Source organism: Helicoverpa zea, chromosome 28 (assembly GCF_022581195.2).
Source record: "Helicoverpa zea isolate HzStark_Cry1AcR chromosome 28, ilHelZeax1.1, whole genome shotgun sequence".
Classification (NCBI taxonomy): domain Eukaryota; kingdom Metazoa; phylum Arthropoda; class Insecta; order Lepidoptera; family Noctuidae; genus Helicoverpa; species Helicoverpa zea.
The window spans coordinates 6447780-6464968 of record NC_061479.1 but is presented as its reverse complement, the minus strand read 5'-3'; the positions used below and the strand labels follow the sequence as shown (position 1 = coordinate 6464968).

The window sequence follows — 17189 nt, the reverse complement described above, 5'->3', positions numbered from 1 at the left end:
CATTTATGGTTTTAGCAATGCCAGCTGCACCGCCTGCTAGAGCTCCAGCAGCAGATAATCCCGCAAATATAGGAATTAAAGGTAGCACTCCACCTGTTCGTGGTATAGGAATGACTCGAGGAAGTTTGATGGATGAACTATCAGCTAATTCTCTGGCAGCAGCCATAGCTAATTCTATCGCTGCTTTTTTGCATTTTGGTTTTAATTTTTTGATTTGTTTTTTCGTTTTGGTAATAACGCTTTTAAACTTATTTTTTAATCCTTTTCCAGTTGTATCTTTTTGAGAACACTTGTTGCTACATTTCTTTAGACCAGAACCAGTTTTAATTTTCATTGACATAGCGTTGCGTACTAAGCGTGCCGCGAGTTTTTCACCTGGACTTGCATCCAAGGCAGCTGCTCGTTCTTTCGCCATATTAAACAAAGTTAAATCTGCCTTGTGACGATCCTCTAAGTTTGATGACTTGTGATAAGCGATGTCGTGCTCCTTGCAATACTCGTCTAATTTATTAATACCTTTATCTCCACGTCTAAGTCTTTTAATTATTTTTGTGCCAGGCCCACAATATTTATAGCCTGGTAAATGTAACTCAAACGGTAAATTATTTATTATCCAATTGAGAAGACTGCTCTCTCCAATACACATCATAAGACTGATAAGTTATGAATTGAACACTTAATAAATAGTGTTGTTAAGTGAATTAATTTGTTACAATTTATTCGACTTTTCAATCCAGCTATTCTCAGAAGAAGGTAGACCTAACCATTTCACTAAAACTTTATTTCCTTTACTTCTTAGAACTTTCTCTACTAGATATACATTGGAATGTTTCGTTTTTTGAAGCTCTTGTGCATAAAATGCACCTAAAATAGGTTGACCTCTAATTGTATCTTCAATTAAATATGTAACAGGAGTTGTATTTTGTATTTTTTTTATTTTAAATATTTCTGTTGACCAGTTGGGTGTATATCCTTTTTCAAAAGTTCCCTTATATTTACTTATACGCACATAATCGTCTACTTTAAACTTACTTTTTGTATTTTCATTTTTTACTAAACTTATATATCTTTCCAATATATGTTTTTTATTTTTACTATTTACACTTGCAGGAATTTCATCAATTGTGCGATGATGAGTGTGATTATATTTATAAACAACATTATCAAGAGTGTTATCTACCCATTTATAGTTACCTTTTAAATTAAATTCTTTATACAGATTAGATTTTAGTGTTCGGATAAATCTCTCAACAATTGAAGCTTTTTTTGTTGAAAATGGTGAATAATGATTAATATGATAAGATTTCATAAGTGCTTTAAATGTATTGTTATAAAACTCAGTCCCATTATCAGTTTGCAGATTTTTAGGCACACGTCCTTGGTTTAATAACGTCTTGAAAGTATTACTAACAACATCTTTGGTCTTACATTTCAAAGGAAAGGCCCATGCGTATTTCGAAAATGTATCAATAACGGCGAGAATAAATCTAAATTTTTTATTTTCCTTAGAAATTGATTGCATATCTATTAAATCCGCTTGCCATAGATAATCTATATCTTTCATGATAACGTGTCTTCGTGAAAAGTTTACTCTAGCATTTTTATGAATTTCGTTGACCACATCGGCTTTACTCATGTTTATTTTTTTCTAGTTTTAATATCTCTCTCTTAACAAGTTTAATGTGATACTGAATAAAAGGCACCTTACTTTTACTATTTATTCTTTAATAATGTCTGCTTCCTTTAATTCTTCAATTATTGAAAAAATTTCATTATCATGGTTTGTGTTGCCAGCATCTCTTGATGCAACTAATAACTGCAATCTCTCAACCAGTTCATTTGGGTCATCCCAATAAACTAAATCAGTGTTCTTTTTGTATTTCTTGAGCTTTGGCAACTTTCCTCCTTGTTTAATGGGAGTTTTATCATTTGATATGACGGAAAGCAGTGGTTTGATGATTGCACGATATTTTGTTCCTTTATCTCCTCTTATTTGACCATTAGGATTAAAATCTCTTTTGTGTGCATTTGTAAAATGCAACATATCCTTATAGACAAGCTTATCTCTCTCAGATATTAATTTTAAATCCGGTTTTCTTCGAAGTAAAAGTTCTTTTAGACCAGGGGTTAAATTATAGGCTCTGTCGTCGATTTTAACCATAATTACATTATCGTTATTCAAGTTTTCCGTTTTAGAAAAGGATACTATTGAATTGCCCATCCATAATTTTTTATTTTCACTTCTTATCCCGAAAGGTATATTTACACCATCATAAATATCATGGATATCATGCCCTTCTAATGAAATTTCTAGGTCATCTGGTGCCCCCATTTTAGGCGACTTTTCAAATAATAGTTCAGAATCTTGTTTAGGATCGTAACAGTCTTCAAACTTTGCAAATGAGCTAGTATTATTGTCATTAGATTCAATGCTGTCATTATTACTGAAAGTTGTATTTTCCACATTCCTATTTTTTATTATAGATAGATTCGAATCAACAAGGGTTTTAAGAGGATCTGCAATAGGTTTCAGCATTTTATCGAGTGACAAATTCATAGCGTATTCCTGGGTCTTCATTTGTTTTATTTTATTCTTAATGGAGTCTACTGACTTCATTAATTCTATTCTAATATTTTTCTCCATCTTACGTTAAACGACTGCATTCACTCATGGAAGAAATAATACTAGTTTTCATTTATATGGTATTCATAATTATATATTGTATCAGTTTCCACCACCAACATTCATCAAATTTCCAAAATATATCAAAATTATTTCTATACCTTCCATGATTCATTACTCATACAAAGTACAAACGTCCCTTGACCATATATTTTCTACATGCACTTCCTATGTAATTGTGAAGCAATCATTAGGTATATGGTAGATAAAGATAAATTTATTTATTATTCAAAGTTAATGAAATTATCAAATGATTTTCTATATCTGCCATGTTTCAAATCACAGTCTTTATTGATAGTCAAAAAATCGTATGGACCCCGCCATACTTCTGAACAGAGATTTTTGAATTTAGACCATTCCATATCTGAACTTACATGTTCATCATAAATATGGTTTAAGTTTATATCATCTTGTTTGAAGATAATCAGAAAGTTAACATTGTCGCGTAACAACTGCTTTGGTACTTTTGAATATGTCTGAGATAAGTAAAAACAATCTATTGCTCTGTGCCTTCCCATTGTAAAATAATTACGTATGTTTATTTGTTTTTCACCAACCACATCATCAAATATTATTATAGAATTAGGTAATGCATCATTAGGATGAATCACATCTTCATCGAATGTAAAAATAAATAGTTTCACACTTGGAACTCTATCCAGGATTTCTTTGAGAAAGCGATATTTTGATTGTGAGCTTGTTTTGGAATACAAATATACGTTTTGAAATTTTAGCCCATTTTCATGAATTAATAAGCTTAACATGACGTTAGTTTTTCCACAATTCGAAGGACCACATATTATACTGCGGATGTTATTCGGGAGAAGTACGCTATGTTTCGAGTGCAGCGTATTCTCCTTCACATCAATATTTTTAACTGCTAAGGATACCGGGTGTTTAATCCACTTCATTTTTGTGTCTGACATAAATAATATTTGTTCTGGTATTTATATAGTTACAAGAGATCAGGGATTTCTTTTCCTTTCATTACAACTAAGACTTTATTTTATATAAGAATAAAATCAACTGATAAAAAAATATTAGCCAGTCAATCAAGATAATATCGAAATTAACCACCCTGGATGCGCCGAATATACTCGATACCGAATATACTAATTTACTCGAGGAGGCTATTTTCACGCAACGCTTATACATGAGAAAATCACTTTAAATATCGTAAATGACAAAACCTCAGTAGGTAATTAAATAAAACACATATAATTATGATTCATATAACAATCATTTATTTCCATTTGTATTTTATTACATATATTACAACACACAATAATTTGCACTTTGCAATTACACAATATTTTTTTATTATTAAAGTTAAAAAAGTCGTTAACATTAGTTAGCATACGTGATTACAATGACCCCAAGGTACAGTGTCAATTTGGTTTCTTAAAATTTGCCTTTTATCGTCTATTCTATTCAGGACTACTTTATTTACTGTTTCTGAGAATAGCACATGTTTCATTGATCTGATCATATTCATCTTTCGCTTTAAAGATAAATTTTTAAATAAAGCGTGCTTATAGTTACGTGATTTTAAACTACTGGTTATAGATTTTGATACACCTTTAGCTTTATTAATTTGCATTTTTAGTGATTTTATACAGTACAGTTTCGCTCTTAAGCCTATAAATTCAATAATTGGGTCACCTCCTAATTCATCCTTAAATAAACCAGGTATTCTTTCATTGACCTTTGGAATACAGTAATTATTGTTAGATTCAAAATTACTTGTGTCAAATTCTGTTAAATTCTGTCGTATATCTTTATATATGTCGTTAGTGTTAATTAAATACAATAAACTGTCTGTATCGGTGTAACACAATTTAGCTTTATCACCATATTTATTCTTAATAAAATTATAATGAAAATTGTACAAATGTTGTTTAGAGTATTCTAATACCGCAAATCCAACATATATTGGTCTATCTAATATAAGTTTTTCTAGACTGAGTTGTATAGCTAAAAAGTTTTCATTAAATACGGAAATACTTTTTAAATTAGGTTTTGCGATTAATTTCTCAGCACCTACTGTTTTGTTGGTTTTGTTCGAATAATCACTCCATTTACTTATTAATTTCACTTCAACATGCTTTCGTTTATTTTCTATTGTTTTTCCAAAAATTGAATTATTGAACAATTTAAAAAAATCTCTTTCAAATGAAGTTAAAGCTGCTTGCCGTAGTCTAGTATTCAAATCTATATATTTTTTTAAAAAACTTTCTTGTCTAAAACAAAGGATTCTATGAATTTTTTTCAAAAGCAAACCATTTTTGAGACATTCTTTTAAATGAACATAATGAATGATGTAATTATATTTATCATACAAATTTGCGATTAGTTTTTGCGTTTTCCCTCCAATAGGAGTGAATTTCTCTGGAGCAAAAGGCAAGTCACTATGTAAATTATGTAAATGATCTGGATACGTTATATCTACTTCTAAAATGTAACCGAACTCTGAATTATCGGGAATATTAAGCACATTAAAATATTTCATATCATTGTCGGTCATGAACTTAAATTCTGAAACGGGTAATTTTTTCGTCATAGCATATCCGTAAAGATTATTACAGTCTAAGTAAATTAAATAAGTTGATGGCTTTGAATTATCGAAATGAGGTAAATAAACATTATTCGCTTTGGCATATCGTAGAGAACATTGAGCTAACCCACCTCGTATTCCTTTTTCCAACATTTCGTAAATTTCTAAGTCATGAATCATTTCTAACTGAACACCTGTGTAAAGGAGCATAGCGTCCCAACTCAATCCAGGTGAACTTACATAATATGCAGGATCAAGTTTATAATGCTGGAGACAAATGTTTCTGAAGCTTTCAAATATATCACACAATAATAGTACATCACACTTTAAATACAAGTCAGTATATTCACCAAGAGAAGTAATATTAAAAAGATTCCACACATTTTGAGCATGTTTATATTCATCATCAGTTATGTGTTTCATTTGTAAAGAGTTATAAAATTTATCCTTGTCAGGTAGTTGTGTTTCATTGTATTTAGCCCATGTACAAATATATTCATATGGGTAAATACCTTTCTTTCGCATTAAATTAAATTGATTTTTTCTCGGAAAATGTGTGAATAAATGAACAAAATCATTCTCCGTTAAACTTTTACTCAGGTTATCAAGACTTGAACTAAGAAATTTAAACGAGTCTATAAATTTAATTTGTGCTGGTTTGCATCCTTTACCAGTATTTATTATTTTTGTTATGGTTAAATATTTTTCTTTAGTTTCTGCTATAATTCTTATCTCACCTTCATATTTTGATAATTCAGTTATAAATATATGAGAATCGTAGCCAACTAAATTGTGAAATATAACGGGTATAAAGGGACAAACTCTATAATTTAAATTGCATTGCGAGTGTGCCGCACCTCTATACTCAGATGTTATATGATCATGATCGCAAACTTTATCATCAAATAATAAATCATTACAAATATGGCATGTAGTTGCATTATTATAATTATCAGTCTGATCTCTTGTCATTGGTCTCATAGGTTTCTTTGTTAATAACATTTTATGAATTAATTTCACTTCTTCAATCAAGCTTTTAATAAATACTTCCACACAGTCAGATCCTCTATATGATACAAATTTATTTAAGCTGCTATCATGAGAACAACACACATAGAAAGCAAAACAGGACGGTTGATGTACTTTATTCTTTACTGTATTTTTATCATTCTGTTCCATTTTACAGTTTAACAATATACTTTCAAAGTCAGCGTATATTACAAAATTAATTTTTTGCTTTCGCTCATAATTTTTGAATTTTAATGTACTGTTCTTATCAGGTAGTACGGTTAAAATTTGAGAGCAACTATGACAATTATACTTTATTTCAGAAGTAAAAAATTGTAAACATGTCTCACATAAATACATTCGTCCCTTATGACATGAAACTTGTCTTCGTACTAAACGTAGCAGATTTTTTATCAAACAGTAATGACCTTTATTATGTTTTTCAATGTACAGTAAGTTTATATGTTTATCTTTCCTGCAATTCGTCACATAAATAGGTCCAGTTATAGTACCATGTTTATCAAATCCATAAATATTAATACTCAAGTCACAATTATTTTTTTCAAATAATTTTATATCTTTATGTGAAGGTGGAAATGAAATTCCTCGTGTATTAAGTACTGTACTAAAATGTGGATAGGAGTTGACCCTGCAAACATTATTTTTAGCTGGAAATAATGCTGCAACTACGCACCACAAAAAACAGTATTCATCATTATTATGTATATTCAAACAGCTCTTTGTATTTTTAATAACATCTGGTAGCTCTAAATAAGTACCACCCCGCATAGGGCAATATTTATTTATATTAATTTCTAAATGATTTATTGAAACAAATGACCATCCGGATTGACAATGTTCAAATTCGGTAAATTTTCTTTTGAATGTTTCTATTACATTCAAATATATGTCATCAAAATCAGTATTATTATATATAATTTCATATTTAGTATTAAATGATTTAAGCTGTTGCTCACCTAACGTAGGCAGTAAAAAGTAAGCAAACAGCTCGAAATTAACTTTAATGCAGTTATGTCTCATTAATAACATTTTAATTATATTAGAAACATCTTTTCGCTTTTCATCTAAGAACGCCTCTGGTGTGAGGTACTCATTTTCTATAGATGGATTTAAGCGATAAGTCAGAATCCTGTTTTTAAATGCAGTTGCTATAATATCAACATTTTCAAAATTTGACTTTATTAAACAATTTGATTTATGGATATTCGTTCTTTTATGGTATCTGTATTTATGTTCGGGGATCTCAATTTTACATTTCTCGCAATATCTTTTTAATAAACAATTAGTCTCAATAACATTCGTTTCATATTCATGTTCGGGGATCTTAGTTTCGTATAAATCATTATAAGTATCTGAACTTGCTGGTATCGCATTACTCGCTTGTGTAACTGGAAACAAAATAAATATAACACATTTTAATCGTACTGAATACTTTAATTAAGAAATAGTGGGTTACAAAAAAAAAAAACTTAAAAACTAATTCACTGAATATAATGTAGGTTATAAGGTAGATTATAATAATGTAATATTATGATTATGGTTACATATGTTATAAAATAACTGATTATAATATAATATCTCATACCAATAATTGAGTATAATACATTGGTACTTAATTATTGGTATGAACTTATAAACGTTGGAGTACAGCGTTTGAACTCCCGCCTAGTACTTATAATGAATTCATTCAAGTGCCTCCACGATTCAGAATCTTCGTCAGTTTTATTTTTTATTGTTATCACCGAGTGACGCCACCTATTCACGGGTTGAATCCGCTCTATCTCGTCACACTTGTATACTTTAAGTTCTATGTAGAACGCACCTTTTTTATTCTCATCTATTTGACGAGAAAAACCGTTGGCCAGCCTCCGTGTGACATAGGAGTAAATCATCGGAGGCTTCTTCTCCGCGGGTGCGTCTACCGCGTCGTCGTCGCTGTCACTCCCGAACACCTCGCGAGCCGTAGACTTGGTAATAGGAGGGATGGGGCGAATAACTGTCTTGCCTTTCTTACTGGTAGACGGCTGGGGGCTGCGCGTTGGCGACGATTTACGTTTCTTGTTCTCCTTTGTCTTGACCTTCATCTGCACCCCGTCCGACGATTCGTCCTCCGAAGGGAAAATATGGTCAGCAGTGTGTTTGGACCTAGAAAATAAAGATAAAAAATATTAGATAACATTCATATAAATTGTGAATTGAATGATTGAAGAAAATGAATGAAAGTAACTTTAATGATTGAATAATAAGAAAATGAAACATGAGGAACACGAATGAATATATTGAGTAAGCATGATTGACAGAATACTAAAAAAAACAAATAAATGTAGTGTTTGGACATAGCAAATAAAAAATATTGGGTAACATTTACATAAAATAAGAATGGAGTGATTGAAGAAATTAATAAAACTAGCTTGAATGATTTAATACTAAAAAATGAAACACCGAATGAAGTATACGAGTAATACTTACATTTTAGAAGATTGGTGGTTCTTTGGTATGTACTTCCAAATTTGGATGTGACTGCTTCTAGCTGAAGAATTGTTGTGATCCAGTCCCTGCAGATGATCTCTTAAATAGCACTACATCCACGTGACGGTATACCAATTAGGGAATAGGGCACGGGTTTGCTAAAATGCTTTGTCAGATCTACCACCCAGGTTGCTGGAAAAATAACTTAGCAACATACCGAGATCACGCAATATCAACTTTATCTACTTCATATAAGATATAATGTAGTAAAATTTAATAACACTGAAATGTAGATCTTATTCAGATTAAATAATACATACTTATTACACCTGGGTTTGCCTCCTCCTTTACGTTGGTAAGCAAATGTAATAGTATGTGCACAAATCTCTTACCATTTACCTACCTCATAAAGCTCGAACGATTGCTTTTTTTTATTTTTAACAGTCTTCAAAGAGGAGGTTATACCTATGTTATGTATACTCTAATAAAACTATTAAATACACGAGTGAAGTGGTGGGGCAACCTAGTTTATTAGTATGGATGAACAAACTTACACAAAACCGATTTCGATATATATAAAAAGTTATGTTTAATTGCAATCCGAAGCGGTGTAGCGCCGTGTTGTCTAGAGTGTAGAATTACATTTACACGTTTTAAAGTACCGATAATATCGATGCTAATTTGAACTTTATGTTCCTTTACAAAGTATTTTCTAAATTCTATATAAAGGATATAATCATGCGAAAAAATAAAAATAATTTAGTTTAATTCCATCAGCGAGCGGGGGCGCAAAGACTCTATCCTAAAATAAAATATGTCGGTGAGTTATTTTCTTTAAATAGTATCTATATATAATAACTTAATTAATTGAATGCAACTTAATAATTGTTACACATTTATATTCAATACAACACAGTTCTAATATCGATTATTTGAATTTATAAATAAAATATACCTATAATATAAGTTACAAAATTGATATTGATTATTATTATTATTTTTAGGACTATGAAAATGACCTGTTCAACTTCATTCCCATGAACAGGGCAGCTGCGGAACAAAATAACGATAAACAGTTGAACCTAGAAGGTCCTAGCAGCAAGCAACTGAAAAAATCTTCAACGGCTGCATTTACCTCTGTAAAAAAACTTACACGAGGTGCTAAAATTATAAGAATCGAGATTTATGATACCGAAAACTTCCCCGATCATATAAGTTCATTATGCAATTGTGATGCTGAGTTATGTGTGCAGCATGTGGTTAAAAATGTTTTTATGGACGATGTTTATAAATCTGTTAAAGAAATTGCTATAAAAGTGTCAGATATAATGCCATAAATAAAGTTCAATCAATTATTATTGAATAGCATTTTTTTTTTCTACTGAAATTATGATTTTTACAACCTCTTACGATACATTTTATTTATCATCCAGTAGTTTTGATTCCTAAATTCCAATAAAAAGTGTAGAGTGAGCCCGGATCGTGTTACGAACGTGAACGGATGTTATCACGAAGTTATCACGGAGGTAAGGTAAAGGTGACGGGGTTGACGTTCTCCCCAGCCGCCTCCAAGTGCGTGGTACAGTTCGAGCCTGTAACACCGGCGTCACCCGGGACCTTAGGTCGCAGGGAAGACTTCGGTCTCGCCCTCCTGCCTATGCTAAGAGCTGCTTCTCCCCCATCCCACCCCTTCAAAGTCCTGTCGTGTGCACAGCGCACATACCCATCCCTCGCACATACAGTCACTTCCAACCCCAGTCAAACTCCTAACCCTTTCCCAGTTTTTCCCCCAACCCCTCCACAATCCAACTCCACTCCTTACCGTGATCCTTGTGACTAAGTGGTTGCGGGCCCGTCCATCACTTATTCTCTGATGATGGCGGGTAGGAGTAAACAGTCACCTGCGCTAGGACCTGCGCAGTCGAGCGCCGTAAGTGGGGATGAAGGAATCCTGGGGGGTTGAGCCAAGCGGCGCTGGCGGTAATGCGTCCGTGCGGCAACACGCCCCCTTTGGTCTGGATTTCACGCGAAACGGTTGCCCTACCTTAGAGCCATGGGTTAGGGAAATGGCCAATCGTGTCCCGTCAGAGGGCCACAGGCGAGGGACGTGGGGTCCGCGAAAGCCGTCCTTGGGCGGCCGTAGCGGTGGTGAAGGTCATGCTGACGGTGCAAGTGAAGGTTGGAAGTCGGGACTTTCTGCTCCAGACTCCAGCCTGATCGAGTGCCCGATGTCGCACTGTAAGCCAGCCTCGCGTTCCTATATCTACCGGGTAGTCCTAGCGTGCCTACCTTCAGTAGGGCGCTCCCAGTTGCGGGCTCCATGGAGGGTGGGAGCTCGGTAGATGAAACTAAAATAATCAAAAATATGGATAACACTAAAATAAATTTTACCGGCGTAAGGGTGGAGTCAGCGAAAGCCGACGACACTCCTACGACCTGCGCGAACACCGCGCATTCTGCCCCCGTGGGCAAATGCGACAAAGGTCCAGGCATGGCGAGAACCGTGCCGAAGACCAAACGTCAAAGCAGGAGGAAGGGACCAGGTAAAGCTGGTACCGACTCCACAAACAGGGCGAGGGTTATAGGTACGGGTAAAACCAGTACCGACCCAAGCACCCCCGTGACGGTTCCGTCGGCGGCTCACCCCCTCGGCGGTCCTCACATAACACAGCACACCGAGCAAATTGCTCCACATGCCGGCACCTCCGGGCCATCTGCCTCCGTCAACGCGGATACGGTAACCCGGACTGAGGACTACTTCTCCTCCGCATGGCAGGTGCAAAAACGCAAGGGCAAGGGGAAACAAACTCCACAACCCCAACGCCCTAACCAAAACCAACATGGCGTGAGCTCCAAGAAGAGGAAGATCAACCCACGCCAGCGCAGGCGAGCGCGCATGAACGCGAACGCCGCGCCCGACACACCAGCTCTACCCGCTGCCCCAACCTCCGGCCAGCCATGCTTCTGTGCCGGTGGGCGTACACAGGCCCAGGCAGGCGAAAGCCGACCTGGACCGAGTGGTCGTCCGCCGGGCGCGGGGGCCGGCAGGCCGGTGAAGGAAGGGGACGAAACAATAAGCCCTGCAGGTGAGGTACAGACAGCTGCCAAACGCGCTCTGAACGAGACACTTTCGCCCCGTGGGAAGCGCAAACGACAGTGCCTGGACCCGTCCAAGCGGGCCACTCCTCGGGTAAGCTACGCTCAAGCAACCAAGGAGTCCCTGTGCATCGCAGTTACATGCGGCCACACCGGGATCATAACAAAGGACGTAGCGGACACGATACTGACGGGGATACAGAAGACCATCCTAAAGGAGGCATGGTCCCCGAACAACAAACAACCGGGGCCAGCTTTTAATGGTAAGCCGGTTTACACAGAAGGCGTCCTGAAGCTGTGGTGCTCCAACGACCACACTTTGACATGGCTTCAAAAAACCATCGCCGACTTGGCCCTTTCAACCGGCCACCAGCTGATCATCAAGAGCCAGTCGGAAATTACACGACGGATCAGGTGTGGCATCCTGATCCCTAATGAACAGGGGGCCATCACCGACTCGCGAGACATCGGGCGGATTCTGGCATACCAGAACCCGCAGATCGCGGTCGACAGGTGGGTGCTCCAAAGACAGGAGAAGCAGCAAGGCGCCAGCTTTGTGGTGGTGGGAATCCCGGAGGAACAAATCGCGACCCTGATGAAGTCCGGGCGCCGCCTCGCATTCGGGCTGGGTGCGGTGTACGTGAAATTCCAGGGTCACAACGGCAAGTTTGCCGATACTCCGCCGGGATGGGACCCCGCCACTTTCACCATCCAGAAACAGCCTGGCACAAGTACCACGACCAGCGAGGGCGCTGGCCCCACCGAGGGCCCTGCGGTGCCCGTACCCGCAACCGTCCCCTCACAGGACGACGACCCGGAAGAAGCCCTTCTGACGGGTTCAGACCTGGAGGGGGACGAAGTCGAGTCCGGGGACCTGCTGGCCGGGCTACAGCTTGGAGGAGACGAGGAGGGCGCAATCTGCGATGGCGTCCCCTTCTTCGTCGACAATTAAAATCCTCCAAGCAAACCTCCACCACAGCCAAACCGCGACGGCTCAGCTGCGCAAATGGTTGGAGGTTCAACACACGGCCATTGCCCTAATCCAGGAGCCGTGGGTCAGGGCCGGCCAAATCAGAGGACTCTCCAATCTTGGAGGTAAGATTCACGTAGACATACATCACGACCATCCCAGGGCGTGCATCTATACAACAAAAAACATAAAAACACAGTTTTTATCAGATTTCTGTTGCAGAGACCAATCTGCCATCTCAATACAGCAACCTGCTTTAAACATGGAGATCACCCTCGCCTCGGTATACATGCCCGAAGCAGAGGAGCCTCCTCCCTACGACCTCGCCCGCCTGGTGAATCACTGCGAGAGAGAAGGGAAGGAAGTGATTATCGGTACTGACTCCAACGCACACCACCCTTTGTGGGGAATGGATACACACAACGATAGGGGTAAGACCTTATTTGATTACTTATTCACAACCAACCTATCACTAATAAACACTGGATCAGAACCAACTTTCGTCACTAGACGAAGTCAAACAATTATAGACCTGACTCTCGCATCAGAGAGCGTAGCGGAGCTAATCACAGGATGGCATGTCTCTAAGGAGGCATCTTGCTCAGACCACAGATGGATCCGCTTTGACCTAAAGGTCTGTATACAAGAAACACCACCGAAACGGAACCCACGCAATACGGACCGCGCGACGTACACCCGTACGCTCAGCACCAAACTTGCGCAACTCGGGGACCCTACAAATTACGTGGACACAGAACAAATTGACGAACAGGTAAGCTACCTCACACAGTCAATGATAGACAGCTATCAAACAGCCTGCCCCGAAACTGCATACCAGAAAACACCAGGGAAACAACCATGGTGGGGTGCGGAACTAGAACGCAGGCGTAAACAAGTGAGAAAAACTCTAAACAGAGCAATGAATACATGTGCCGACGAGGATTGGGACGACTATAAGGCGGCCAAATCAAGGTACAAGAAATGCATCAGATTCCGAAGTTCCAGGGGATGGCGCAAGTTCTGTGGTAACATCGAGTCCTGTCAACAAGCAAACAGGGTAAGGAAAATCCTAGCACAACAAAACACACCTGGTCTGGGCACTCTCCGAAAACCAGACAACACACATACCACATCGCCGGAAGAAACGAAGCGCGTCCTAATTGAGACCCACTTCCCAGGATGCTTTTTCACGCAAAATGTAGAATGGCATGAGGTAACACAAACACCAACTGAAGAAGATTGGTCATACGCACAAAAAATCGTCACAATGTAAAAACTCCATTGGGCAATTCAATGCTTCCACCCATACAAAGCAGCAGGTCCGGACGGAATCTTCCCAGCGCTCCTGCAATGGGGAGGACCATACATCTCATATAGACTATTAAGACTAATGAGAGCATGCCTGGCTTTTCGATATGTCCCCAAAAAATGGAGGGAGGTCAAAGTAGTCTTTATCCCAAAGCCAGGTAAAGGAGACTACACAAGCGCAAAATCTTACAGACCAATCAGCCTGACATCCTTTGCTCTAAAAACCCTGGAAAGGTTATGTGAGCGAGAGCTGAGGGACGGTGCGCTAAGAAACAACCCCCTGCATCCGATTCAGCACGCATATAGCTCGGGGAAATCAACAGAATCAGCGCTTCATCTGGTAGTAAGCCGGATAGAGGAGGCAATAGAACAAAAAGGCATCTGCCTTGGCACCTTTATAGACAATGAGGGAGCCTTTGATAAAACAAACTTCGTTAGCTTAACAACGAGTTTACTCAGACACAGAGTTAACCCGATGCTAACTGATTGGATCACAAACATGCTCAGCAAACGCGTGGTACGCTTTGAAGATGATGACAAATCAGCACTAATAGCCAGAGGATGTCCACAGGGAGGGGTACTGTCCCCGCTCCTGTGGAATCTAGTGATTAATGATCTCATCACAAAACTAAACGCAAACCACGACTACACAATAGGTTATGCGGATGACCTTGCCATCCTCATCTCAGGCAAGGTAACTGACACTATCTGCAACCTTACTCAACAGGCCCTACGAATCGTAGAACAGTGGTGCAGGGAATTTGACCTTTCAGTAAACCCCACCAAGACTGAGTTAGTCATGTTCACAAACAAACGAACGTTGGACCGTACAAACTACCTAAACTCTTCAATACAGAACTCAAACTATCCAACGAAGTCAAATACCTTGGCGTCACTCTGGACAGTAAGCTGAAATGGAGTAATCATATAGACAATAAAGTAAACAGAGCCAGCATTACCTTTTGGCAATGTAAGAAAATGATAGGGAAGAAATGGGGCTTATCCCCTAAGATAATACTATGGCTATACAAAACAGTGATCCGCCCCATGATCACTTACGGCGCCTTAGTCTGGTGGCCCTAAACCGACCAAACTACAGTCGCAAATAAACTGGCGCGAGTCCAAAGACAAGCCTGCATGGCAGCCACAGGTGGCATGAGGACAACACCAACGGCAGCGTTGGAAGCCATGCTAGGTCTGCCGCCGCTGAACCTCTTTGCACAGCAAGAAGCAGCAATGACGGCTCTAAGACTCAAAACCCTTAATCTCTGGAGCAAGTTGCCTACAAAACACACAACTATACTAAACAATCTTTATGCAGACTTTCCCATTATGCAGGCTATAAACGACCGCATACCCAAAGTCTTTATATTCGATAAGAAATCCAGGATCCAACTTTTTGAGGATCATCGTTACGAGGGACATAATCCCAAAGAACTAAGAATTTTCACCGACGGATCCAAAACAAGCACCGGCACAGGTTCAGGCATCTTCTCAGAAGACCTAAACATACACATATTCACACCCCTAGGAGTACATAATACAGTATTCCAAGCTGAATGTATAGGCATCTCCCTAGCGGCCGAAGCAGTCATAAAGCGGGAAGTAACCGGTCACTCTATCCGAATACTCTCAGATAGCATGGCAGTAATACAGGCCCTAAGCAAACACTGCGCAAACTCCGGCCTTATACACGAGTGCCACCAACGGTTAAACAAGGTAGGCAGTTTAAATAACATAACCATTCAATGGATAAAAGGACACAGTGGCTCCCGAGGCAACGATGCAGCGGATGAGCTGGCGAGAAGGGGATCAGACCAAACAGCAGTAGGACCAGAACCCATACTGCCACTCCCCTTCGGCCACCTACGAACACTGGTAAGACAGCGTACTAGGCACAAACACAACCACCTCTGGACTAACCACAGCGCGTGCAGGCAGGCGAAGATGGCCCTCCCGACCATCAACGATCGCCTCACTAAACAGCTGATGGGCCTATCAAAGCAGAATTTACGTAAGTTTACGGCAGTTCTAACTGGACACGGCTCCTTCAATAAACACCTCTATGTTATAGGAGTTACAGACAGTCCCTTATGCAGAGCCTGCATGGGGGAAGAAGAAACAGCGGCACACGTGCTACTAGACTGCCCTGAAACCGCCATATACAGGGCTAAGTACTTCGGTAACCCAGGTACTATCCAAGAGATAGTCAGCAGAATTAAAACTCTGCTGGCTTTTCTCGAGGAGTTGGGGTGGATCGAGTGAATAAACACCCATTATCACCCTCACACGCAAAATACGCGCTTTGTCGTGGAGTTGCGGAAACCAGCCCGAGTAATCTAATCTAATCTAATCTAAGGTAAAGGTGTATGGATTTGCGATTGGTAACTTGGTAATGGTTGTTTGTAAGTATAAATAATCCATGTCACTACATCCTCTAGGGGTTTGTAGGCTAGTGACCTATAATTGGCTAGTTATAGACAAAAGCTTAATTATTCTTCTTTTTTTGAGGGATAAGGGCTTCTCAGCTGAAATGAGCCAGTAAAAAGGTTGATAATCAATCAATTCACATAAAGTGCTGTAAGTATGTCGACAGTCCTATATAAGGCGACTATGAAAGTCATCTGAGCGCATTATAATTTCAGGGCTGCTATGTGCTAAATAAAGGATGCAGTGGAATATAGATTACACGTATAAAATAAATAGTAATGGAAATAATGATGAATGATTACTAAGTTGTTATATCATCAGTATATTTCTTATTTATTTATTTAACAGTTTATGTACACATAAAACACAGACAAGAATAAAAATAGAAAAAAATTGTACAAGGGCACAGTTTACTTATCTCAAAAGTATTTTTTTTTCTTCATTGAAATCATATAAAGGTTGTCCTAGTTTATTAAACTTATTTAAAGAATATGAAAACTCTCATGATCTGTATAGTTGTACTTATCATGATTCTGTATGTGCTTTGAAAAACGTTTTTTTCACGCAGATGTTCGAATCAATGTAAGTGCAAGCAAAGTAAATACAATGAAAACCATATAAGGCAGTGCATCGAATGAATGATGAATGAT

The 17189-nt window shown here is 38.5% G+C and overlaps 2 protein-coding genes across 2 annotated transcripts in view; one reads left to right on the top strand and one right to left on the bottom strand.

The window, feature by feature from the left end:
• LOC124643606 (multidrug resistance protein homolog 49-like) overlaps positions 1–17189 on the top strand; it is an 82147-nt gene that overhangs the window by 56728 nt on the left and 8230 nt on the right. The gene's annotated exons all lie outside the window — the stretch shown is intronic.
• On the bottom strand, positions 7863–8967 carry LOC124643608. Its single transcript, XM_047182612.1, has 2 exons — positions 8736–8967; positions 7863–8411 (listed from the first exon to the last, which is right to left on the bottom strand). Coding segments are annotated over exons 1-2 (531 nt in total). The 5' UTR covers positions 8738–8967; the 3' UTR covers positions 7863–7882.